This window comes from Ruditapes philippinarum, unplaced genomic scaffold (genome assembly GCF_026571515.1).
Source record: "Ruditapes philippinarum isolate M1 unplaced genomic scaffold, ASM2657151v2 ctg2345_1_1_1_1, whole genome shotgun sequence".
In the NCBI taxonomy this organism is placed as follows: domain Eukaryota; kingdom Metazoa; phylum Mollusca; class Bivalvia; order Venerida; family Veneridae; genus Ruditapes; species Ruditapes philippinarum.
Window position 1 is genome coordinate 39,536 of NW_026854686.1, and position 11,507 is coordinate 51,042.

At 32.2% G+C, this 11,507-nt stretch overlaps 1 protein-coding gene across 1 annotated transcript; it reads left to right on the forward strand.

Annotated features, from left to right (window-relative positions):
• The first annotated feature begins 1,885 nt into the window (after positions 1–1,885).
• LOC132740748 (E3 ubiquitin-protein ligase TRIM33-like) lies at positions 1,886–9,051 on the forward strand. The gene is made up of 7 exons (XM_060728716.1): positions 1,886–2,820; positions 3,203–3,264; positions 3,950–4,014; positions 5,086–5,194; positions 6,089–6,176; positions 7,450–7,576; positions 8,413–9,051. The coding sequence occupies exons 1-4, from the start codon at positions 1,974–1,976 to the stop codon at positions 5,135–5,137; spliced, it is 1,026 nt and encodes a 341-aa protein (XP_060584699.1). The 5' UTR covers positions 1,886–1,973; the 3' UTR covers positions 5,138–5,194; positions 6,089–6,176; positions 7,450–7,576; positions 8,413–9,051.
• Positions 9,052–11,507: the final 2,456 nt, after the last annotated feature.

Genomic DNA, 11,507 nt, shown 5'->3' on the forward strand with positions numbered 1-11,507 from the left:
TTTTGACGAATACGACAGTCACTCGCATCCGACATTTGATAAACGTGGACAACCTGTAGAATGTTTCAATGGGTGGAGCTTCTTTAATGTCGAAACTTGTCAGAAACTGGTCTGATGCAACAAACTAGTCTGATTCCGGTTATAATCGTATATATATTTTCCAAACTCAATTTCTACATGTTCCTCTATATATACACCACATATTCTTTGGCTACATCATTTCTTTTATTTAATCTAATGTATTATTAAGTGATTATCCTGTATGTGCGCTACCTTTTGCCCTGTCCTGTTTTTGTTTTTGGTCCTCCTGGGCCCATGGCCACTGGTCATTGTGGAGGTTGTGTTAATTTAACTCCACATTTCCGCGTTGATCTTGTTTACAATATTCTATCGTTCTTCCGGATACATCCAGTCTCAATTAATATAAATGATATGTACTTCTTCATCATAATTATCGTTCTTTAAATCATCTCCTACTTTACTTCTCAATGGAGTATTTCAATGCAGCCCTTCTGATCTTACCTGTCTCATTCTATTTAACTTCAAATGCTGGTATGTCAGTGATTGGCTTGCTCTTTAAGTAAATAGTAAATACTTTTCAACAAGTTTATGTTTAACCTCTGTTCTTGATTTTTACTCAAAATTGATCTCCCTTCTTTAACTTCACAACTTTAACCTTCTTTTCATAATAGTATTTCTGCTTCGTCTGTGCTTTACAAGCACAAGACTTTACTATCTCTCTGGTTTTCTTCATTCGTTCTCTCAGCTCTTCAGTATATTCCACTTATCAATTCAAAGGGATAAATGGTTTTGATATTGACCAATTGGGCTCGGTGATTGTCACAGACTTTCTTCGCAGGTACCTGTCGCTTTGCTTGACCAAATTCTAAATGCCTGATGTGCACATGCTTAAGGATCTACCCCATGTTGGGCGTATATATAATAACTACGGCCGACCACACTAGCCCCAGCCAGAGATACTAGGTATCATGGTTCAATACAACACACTAGCCTTGTTGCACTAACTTTTGTTCGAGTTAGTAATCACTAGGGTCAAGGTCACCGGTCGTTATTGATCGTACAATCTTTAACTTTTTGATTGATGTAGTTCATGTTTAATAATCGGAAAATGCCTAGGGAGATCCTTTTCCTTCAGGTGTAGTTAGCGGTCATTTAGGTCAAAAAATAGATTTTTTTACACTTTTAATGGTTAAACCTTTATTATTGACATATGTCTATTTTAAAGGAACATAAATTGAGAAATGTTTTACCTTTGGATGGTGGGTCACCAATGCTAAGAAAATGATTACACTTTAGCTCATACAGCCTTAATTTATTGAATGCTGCCTTTCATAATTGGTTGGAAGATAACATGCATGGCATTTGTCTTTTGAATTGAATTAGGGGTCAGTTCGTCAAAGTCAAGAGTGCCATTTATAATACATAGCTTAAACAGTGTTTTTTACTGACTAATGTTTTTCATATTTGGTTCAAATGTTCAAATATTGGTCACACGGGGTAAAAAATAGGTCACACTGCCCAAATATGGAAAAACCTTGTTAACACTTTAGTGGTCACATTTTGACTCAGTTGTCATCAAATATGGTGACGATGAGTTCGATGGGTCAGATGAGCTATCTAGGGCTATCTTGGCCCTCTTCTTTGTTTACCAATGTGTCATAAATAGAAGAACATACCTTAGTTTGTCTCTTAAGTAGAATGGCAATTAACAATTCAGTTTTGATTAAAAATAAATAACATTTGTGTACACCCTGTCAATTAGTAGTTAAATTTGAATGGTCTAATCTGGTTTGTGAGTCATTTTTGCTCTGAAAGAAAATAGAGTCGTTCAATGTAAAATGTCTAGAGAATAAATATAGGTTTGAATATAAATAAAGAATGTATATAAATGTACTTATATAGCTGGTTATCTATTTTCAGACTTGAACAAAATTAGAATTGCTCTAAGTAAAATGTCTTACGATTCAAGTATGAATATAAACATCTGTAAACCCTGTCAAGATGATAGTAATGAAACACTTGCTGATGGATGGTGTCGTGAGTGTGATGAATACATGTGCACAACGTGCTTCCGTCATCATTGTAAAAGTAAATTTTGTAAAGAACACGTGTTACTCGAAAAGAAATCAACCTCGCCTAACAGTCTAAATCAATCAGTAGAAGGACTTGAAAAGTGTAAGCAACATTCGAAAAAATCCGTGAAATTCTATTGTGCAGCCCACAATATGTGTGGCTGTTCGGTTTGCATGATAATCGAACATAAGGCGTGTGATGTAGTGTATATTCCCCAAAAGGCTGCCGAGTTTGAAAGTAGCAAAGATGTTAAATCTTTTGAAGAAAATTTACAGAAATGCAGCTCTCAGATCACAGCTTGCTTATCGGAAATAAGAAACAATATCGATGCAAACTTGAATGTTCATGATCAATTTACTCTTGACGTACAGGAATTTAGAGACTCTCTTATCGATCATGTCAACCAACTCGCAGCGGATATTTGCGCCGAATCAAACGAACTCAAAGACAAAAGTGTTCAAGAGCAAACAGAACTTAAGAGCAAGACTACAGTGGTGCAACGTAATCTACAATCAATGGAAGAATCATTTAAAGCAGACAAGTGCCAACCAAACAAATTGTTTGTAAAATTTGAAAGCTTGAAAAATGCCTTAGAGGAGATATCTACCACGATTCGTGACTTAAGAAAACAGAATACGACAGAAAGATACCTTTTTCGAAAGGACAGCCTTATTGAGTCTGTTTTGGACAAATGCAGGTCGATTGGCTATATTAAATTCAAAAATGGTTAGTTAATTAAATTTAGTTGGCATTTATCGCATACGAAGTCTCGAACTAATGTATCGTAACAATTTATCATCTAAAATTAATGACCAATCAATGTCATATTTTGTTGGTCATTAAAGAATTATTATGCATTATAAGCCATTGTCACAATTTTCAAAACATCATTATGTTCTTTTGTTTAGATATGATTATTTATATCTGATTAAAAAATATATATTGCCAAATTATTATTGTCGATGATGTTATGCATGAAATCAAAGCAACATCTTCAGAATATACTTTATTATTTTAAATATGGTAGGAGTAACACTGTGTTTTACAATTCTTACGAATCTACCTAGAACATTTTTCGAAATTGATGTAACTTTTCTTTATTCTGCAGATGAAGTAGATGCAGGTAGCGACTTTATTCTAGAGAACGCAATGCCTGGAAATGGAAAGCAGGTAAAAGAAATATAAAAGTAAAATTCACATCGTTTCCAGCTTTTAGTCTTGGTATTTTTTTAAGGACACTTGTGGCATTATTTGCATATTGTATGTTGTTCATTATTTTAAGTGTAATGTTGTGTTGTTGTTTCATAATCATAGTATTTTAATACACATTTGTGTGTGTAGCAATTGTCCTATTAATATCTTAAGAATCGATGAGTTTCCCCTTTCTTGTTTCCTCATAACCAACGAATTACACAATTCTCATCTTAACTTATCAACACTTCACTTGTTTCCGTTCAAGTTAATTATATGTTTATAAAATTGTACTTTAGTTTCAGTTGGATGAGTTTTGATTGTACAACATATGCATAATACATTATCTAGCAGCGTTTCAAGCACTTTAGCTAGTAGTGAACTACCCATCATCTCATTGGGTCATTTAAGAAAAAACACTTATGTCAAAGAGACTTAAAACTTGAAATTATTTCAAAACATCAAGTGAAGCACATAAAATGAAAACAAAATGCAAAGGAAATAATGAAATATACTTAGAATATAATTCCTTGTCAATCCCTTTATGGACTTTTATGCCGATTTGAAAGGTAAATATAATTATAACAAAATTAATTATTGGGTTACTCAGCTGAGTCCCCTAAAGCAAATTTATGTTCATGCACACGTTATCTTTAATTTACAGAGTCGCGGCTTAAAAGATTTGACGCAAAGAGTAGAATTTTTGCAAATTGATGATGACTGCTTGAGGTAGGCTCATTTAATCCCGTTTATGTTATATAACCTTGTTTAATTCTTCCAGGAAATGTACCCCGACATGACTAAACACAGAACATCTATATATCGAAATTCATTTAGTCGATATTCTGTATGTGTAAACTGAAAGTCCCGATTTCCCCATATATATTGTTTGTTAAAACCTTTTTACGTGCATGAGCATGTATCGATGTGTTCGATTTGCGTCAATTTTTTATGGTAGGTACAGAAAAATTCGAAGAAATTAATTGAAATAAATTAAATAATTAATTAATGGTCCTTTCAGTTTTTTACGCCTTTTGTGAATCATTTGTAAGCGTCGACTTTTTTCAATTAAGTTAAAACTGATACATGAGTCGAAGCTCAGATTTCTAAAAGTCCAGTTGCGTAAGTCCTTTTAAATTCAAATTACCAAAGTTCAACTGTATAAGTAAAACTGTTGTCTAGCTAAAGTAGATCATGCTCTATCTTTTACATACGCGACAGTAAACTTTATAACTCACGTGAACATTTTACTATAAAGCCTTATGTGACATCGTTTTATTTTGATTTATCTTATTGATGGGATCAATATTGCAATATTCCCCAGGGGCGAGTATTCTAAATAGACTTCGAAAAACTTAATGCTTTTGTTATCTCCCTTGACCGCTCTCCTTTTATGCCACAGACGTTTGCAAATGCGCACGGTGTATTAAGCGTCTTGCAATAAAGAATAACTGATTATTGTTTTTCTTTGCACGATAAAAAATGTTCACAGTAAATGTTTTATTGTAACAGTTCAATAACTGATTTATTGAGTTGTAATCAGTGATGTTGAGTATGCTTCTTGATAGAATCTGGACATTTGGTGAAAGTTTTAACACACTATAAAGTTCATTTTAGTATGATAAAATCAATGATGAATGGCTCTCGGAATAATAATGCATGACGGTGAAAAATACATTAAAATGTTGGTTGGCATTGTAAGTTACATAAAAAGTAATTATTTGTGAGCAAAGAACATACTTTTTCTTTCGAACATAAATGTTCATGCTTTTATTAATAATAGTGTTGATACTTTTCCAGATATACGCATTTTGGCGACTCAAATGGTATATTTTTGGTAACACCAAAATGACGACAAAAAGCTACTTTGAGTTGGAGATACTACATAATAGAAAGGGCGGCTCTGTTGGTAAGTAAATGATTCTTTTAAATGTTTGAATGAATGAGGCTCTGAGAAACTGGGGAAAATATATGTTGACAGGATAAGGTTCCATAATCGCTGTTCTTCCAATTAGAGCTATGTTCTAATATTGTGTCACCTTAGTTCATTGTTCATGAAAAGTGTTTACTTAGATTTTAATAAAATGTGTGCTTGAAAAAAAAAGTGATCAATACTGTACTGACTAAATGTATCTGAAATGCAGATATGATTTTTTTTAAAAAGCAAGAGCTGTAACTTGGAGCGCATGCTCAACTAAGCTCAAGGCTCGAAGGCACGTTATGCCTCAGAAACGATTTACTATTTTCCTTCTTCCGAAATGTCATATATGCGTTTTATAACGTTTACATAATGGTTTAAGAGCGTGTTTGATGCTTGTTACCTGAAGAAAATAGCCTGTAATGAGAAATAGTGTGTCATCAAAGTAGTAAAATATAAACAAAGTAGTATTTTGACTTCAATACAAAATACTACATCACTATATCTGTACAAACTGTCTAAATGCAACAGTTGTTCAGATAAATGGCTAATAATATTAGTATTGTTTTCGAAACTTTGACAGGAAACCACACGGATTAAAAATCTTTTGGGATATGAAAAAAAAAACATTTTTGGGTATGCAGAAATTTCTACGTTCAAAGGACCATATTTCGGTCAAAGTCCGTGTTAGATTTATATGCCTTGGACACTGTCATACTATTATGTCCTAAAATAAGTACGTGAATTTTGAACCAGTTTCATTTAATTTGAAGATACCAACAAGCTTAGCTAAAGTATGACGCGTACAATAGCTCTTTCAGCTTAAAATACAATTTCATTTATATCCCTGGTTAAACATGTGTATGCATTTTATTACAAATATAGCAATTGGTCTCGTGCCTGTAAACTATCCAGTGCAACAGTTTCCTGGCTGGAGAAAAGGCTCAGTTGCGTATCATTCTGATGATGGTCGGTAAGTTGTTGGTTGTATGTTTGTTTTTTTGTTTTTGTTTTTATTATAATTTATTTATTTCAAATGGTAAAGCTCAATTTGTAACGAAATTATTTTTATCACAAAATTTTAAAACTAAACACAAATTGCGTGATGATGTAATATTCGACTTTAATATCTTGATAACCTCATATCGTGTAATGTCATTGTATTTAAAAGTAACCCTTCCGCTTAATGATACGGCGGTGATCTTAACCGTCCGTTTCAAAGTTGCTTTTTATGACTTATTTATTCGTAGCACCAAAAACAAAGGTGTGAAGCATCATCGTCGCATCGAAATTATTATTCATCATCATTATAGTTGTTGTTGTTTACAAATATGTTTAGTATTATTGATTATCACTATTATGAGGTTCAGATACAAACCAGCCACAATTAATGTGACCAACCTTATGTAAAGTTTTACACTTACAGTCGACTCCACTTATAACGAACTCAATGGGGCATTAAAATATCGTTTCTTATATCCGAAGTTCGTTAAAAGCGAAGTAGCAACAACTTGCAGACTTGTTTGGGTGGGCAAATTAGCCGTGAAAAAGCCATATCTGTCACTGGTCAAAGTGTAATCAGTATTTTACGGCTGCGGTTACTTTATTGCAAGGTACTAAATTGAACAATATATTGTCTGCATATATTTAGACACGTAGAACTTGTCTATAAAGTGCTTACCATTTGTATTATTTTGTTATATGTTTGTTATTGTTATTGTTGGGTTAATATTGCATACAAACATCATTTTTTGGTAATTATCGGATATTAACATCAATGAATCAACTGATGATGCGAAATACAAACTTACCGTTCAAGTACAAAATTAAGTTTTGAGAACCTTTATCAAAATCTTTGTTCTCTAAAGCCATAACTTACCTTTGCAATCACTCGAATTAATTATAGGATAGCGGTATGCATGTGGTGATCGTAATCGAACGCAACTCAATATTTCAATTTAAACAGTTTTGTTTTATCAGAGGAAATTTACATTTTTCACCGTTTTGGGCCTTAAAATGGTTCGCTATAGCCAAAAATTCGTATTAAACAAGTATGTATTTAGTGACGTGATTTAATATAGAATAAAGAATGTATCGGCCGGGGATGTCAGATTTAGTTCGCTATACACGATAATTCGTTATAAGCGAGTTCGTTATATGTGGAGTCGACTGTATTTATTTTTATTAATATATTTTTTTAATTGTCTGTAATTGTCTGAATTGCTATGAATTTAATCCAACTCTAGAATTTTCAACGAAAATAAATACGGAGCGGCTATTGCCCCTTGTAGTGAATCTGATAAGATGGGTTGTGGAATATTAAGCAAGGAAATGTTTTGTGTTAATGTCTTCTTCACAAAGAATGGACAAAAGGTAACATGTTTGAATCTGTGTTTTATACATGTATCAATTTACATTTTTTACTCGGTGATATTGGACAGAAGATAACAAAGGTCCAGTAAAACGAATACAGCATATTATATAATCTTTTTTAGCATCTTATTTTCGGCGTCATAAAAGTCTAATAATAGTATAATTTTTAGATGTTAAAGTCTTTAGGAAAATTCAATTTATCAATATTTATGACAATCTGTTTTCAATTTGTATTAATGACCACGTGTAAATTGTAAGTCAAAACGTGATAACTTACTGACAATCTGTGTTCAATGTGTATAATCATATATTTGTTTGTTTGGTTATTTGATTGTTTGTATTCGTTTTTATTATTGGTATTATTATTATTTGAGGGAAGAAGATTTTTTTTTTTGGAAAATCTTTAATTAAGAAACGTTTGCAATTTTATGTATATTCCTTTTAGTTTGAATCGGGGTGCTTCATGACTAAAGTGAAAGAGGTCATAAATTTTATGAGTTTGCTGAACTAGCCTTCTATCAGATCCTTTAGAAATAACAAATACCTGAAAAAGTTAACCGCTATGCTTTTCGTTGAATTCGTTTACCATTTTTCAAATCTATCACTTCTTTGTACCACTTCTACAGTTAAATAAAGATTAAATAACTAAAACTGTAAGCTTAAGTTTTGTAAATAACTGATTCAAACTTGTTACTTAATTATCGTCTCATTTCCAAGCAATATATTATTTCTTTCATGTTTTCTTTAGTTGTTTTTTCTGTGTTAGATTGTTAATGGAAACGCTTAAGCTTTTGAGCCATTGTCTTTTTTATCTACTATCTTTAATCATATTCCAGATCGGAGAAACAAAATTACTAACAACGCAAGACCTTTACCCAGCTATTGCAATTGACACCAACGGCCAAGTAGTCAAAGTCAATCTAAATGCTCAATCACCAGTATAGTATCAAAGAATGTGAACTGACAATAAACCTTGGTCTTTTGTGTTTATTTCACGGACTTATGTGAACATTTTCTAATTTGAAAATCTTAATATCTTTTCACCTCTATGCGACAATATTAAATGTTAGGTTCACTTCGAGGAAATGGCAACGCATTTTCGTACGGATTCCGTTAACTTTTCACAAGCATTCCCTTATTGATTAGTGATTATGAAATATGCAGTCTTAAAATAACGAAAGGTGTGTGCTGTACATATTTTTTCAGTTCAGTGGACAAAAGAGGTATTCAGTTTTGTTCGTTTGTTTGACTTGTTTTTCATCAGGATATTTTAGATACACTTGATAGTTGAAAAGTTTCACTCTTGTTTTCTAACAACTCTTTCAATATGTACATAATATACGCAAACAGATTATCCTTCCATTCAACGAGCAATAGAAATACATTTCACCCAGTGAAAGCTGAGATCATGTATTTTTATTGACTGTGTGCAAGTTGTGTTAATTTGCAGAATAATGTCAAATTGTAAATAAAAGTATAAGCTGAGATGCTGAAATGTTATTCATTTTTTGTGTATTGATATTTGAATATTGTATAAAATAGATTATCAGACGACTTCACATGAACGCAGACACAACGGACAAATTCATTTGCTGAACTGACAACCTGTAACAATTTCAACTGCATCCAGAAAATATTAAAGAAACCAACAAATAATCTTCATTGAGATCTGAAAAACAAATCGGTCTAATTTATCAGTATCTAATTGTAAAATAGATTACTGACTTTGAGGTTATTGCTTTAAAATAAAGAAATGCATCATATGGACAAGATCATTAAGAGGATGAAGAAACATAAATAAAGGCGTTTACAGGGATTTAAAATTCTCAAAGCCATTCCCTTTGACATGATCTAAGATCTCATAGAATACCTATGAAACTAGGCCAAGATAGTAAATATACCGAGTTAAACGTTAGACAAATAATGTAAATGATTTATGCCTTTCAGAATTTAAAAGTGAACATATCATACGAACGCTTCGAAGAAGCAGCAGAAATACAAATATTTGACCGAGTATTGCTAAAATTGACCACTTTAAGGATTGCAAAAAAATAATCCTAAAAACGAAACAATTTTTTTAAACAGGATATGTGTTATTATAGACTGGATTGCACAAAATGTATGAATATGGTAAAAAAACTAGTAAATGCAAAATTGTGGACAATTCTATTTGTTACGATAAACATATATGCATATACATAAATAATAATTTGACAAATCAGTTTACAACAAAAGATCTACTCTAGGTGATCATCCAATTTCATAAAAATTATTTATAATCAATCATTCTTTCATTAAAATGATGACCAAATAAGTATAAAGGCTTTTTTATTGACTAACCTGCACAAAACCACAGCCATAGATATACACTACAATTCAATTTGGTCGCCTATTTTGTTCTATTAATATAAATTACTTTTTGTAGATACAATTACATTACACTTTTAGGATGATCTATGTCATTTAAAGCTGCATCACCAATATCTAATTGTTAACATGATGGTCATTTCATATAGGCATTATTTAAGAATAATGAAAGTGTAACATCTTTACAACATTGCCGTATGGTACAAAAGCGTTTTTGTAAATTTATTGTTGTAAACTTTATTTCAAACTGTCTAGATTTACTTACAGCTTTGTTTGTAACCACACTGGCACTATGAGGCTCACGTGGCGTATTTTCATGTTGTTTCGTTACATTTTAAATGGTTTATGATAAATAGTTGACATGTTCTTTCCTTCTTTTCTCAGTCTCCACTCTTGACACCCCTTCAAATGTTATGTTTAAGTTGGTGCTATTCTCAGTACCTTGCCAGTAGCATTTTGGTTTGAGGGGGTACCTGAGTGTACAAAACTTAACGTTTACGAAACCTATCGATCATATATTTATCAAGTTAAACAAATGTTTCCTGGACCCAATTCATTAAAACGTCTCATAACTTCGAAAATGATTAATGAAACGCGCATTAAGAAATGGACATATACATTTTCAAAGGTGAAAGGGAAACAACTATCAAGAAAAGTAAATGTGTATGCTATTTTCATTTCTTCCCTTTTTTATAAAAACAGACGTTTTCTGCAATGGAAAAATGCAAGTGATGCCATTTTGTGTCTACCTGATTAAAGAGCTTTGTAGCAAAAAATTATAGACTTTATTTCAAATGTGTAGACTTAATAAATGCAATGAACACATCGGGTTGAAGTTTTATTCGGATATGTACAGCTTCACCAAACGAAGCAAAAACTAGTCTGCAACGCAATCAGACCAAGTTGTCTTTCCTCGACAAAATGGGTATTTACCTACAATTCGTAGACTATATACACAGAAAGAACAATTCGCTGATCTTAAAAGCGAGCGACCATGATACACAAGCCTCCGGAGCCACTCTTATGCATTTAGGGTTTTTGCCTTTGATAGTTGTTAAAACGAAAAAACTTCGAAACAAACGTAATGACTTATCCTTAACGGAATGAGCCAAATGTAGTCATAAAGATTGTTTCCGGAAAACGGTGCTTTTAAAACAATTATCTGTCTTAATATAAAGGAGAAACAAATAATCAATTATAAAGCGCAAAGAAATGTATTTAGTTGGGGCTGTAGGTAATGCATTGCAATAAAAGGAACGCTTAAGCTTGTACAATGTTTAATTTGGAACATAAATCGACAAATGCTGACATAACTGTTTGTTCAAGACAGTGCTGCTTCGTGCGAACAATTCCTAAATTTTAAAGAAAAGCGAACATGCATTTAAACCAAAAACAATCTAAATGATGTTGATGTTCGAAATCTCAATGTGGATAGATAATCAAATGATCAAGTTTCCTGTACAGAATATATAACATTTTAAACGGAATATATTGCCATGGAATAACCAAACAAAGACAAATGAAGTGTAGCACCTGTATATTTCACGTCCAAAGATAGTTGAAT

Excerpts from the sequence above, each read along its gene's own strand:
- LOC132740748 (XM_060728716.1), top strand. The coding sequence starts at position 1,974 with ATGTCTTACGATTCAAGTATGAATATAAACATCTGTAAACCCTGTCAA. Across the intron at positions 2,821-3,202 it reads CTATATTAAATTCAAAAATG|ATGAAGTAGATGCAGGTAGC; the intron begins GTTAGTTAATTA and ends TTTATTCTGCAG. Across the intron at positions 4,015-5,085 it reads ATTGATGATGACTGCTTGAG|ATATACGCATTTTGGCGACT; the intron begins GTAGGCTCATTT and ends ATACTTTTCCAG.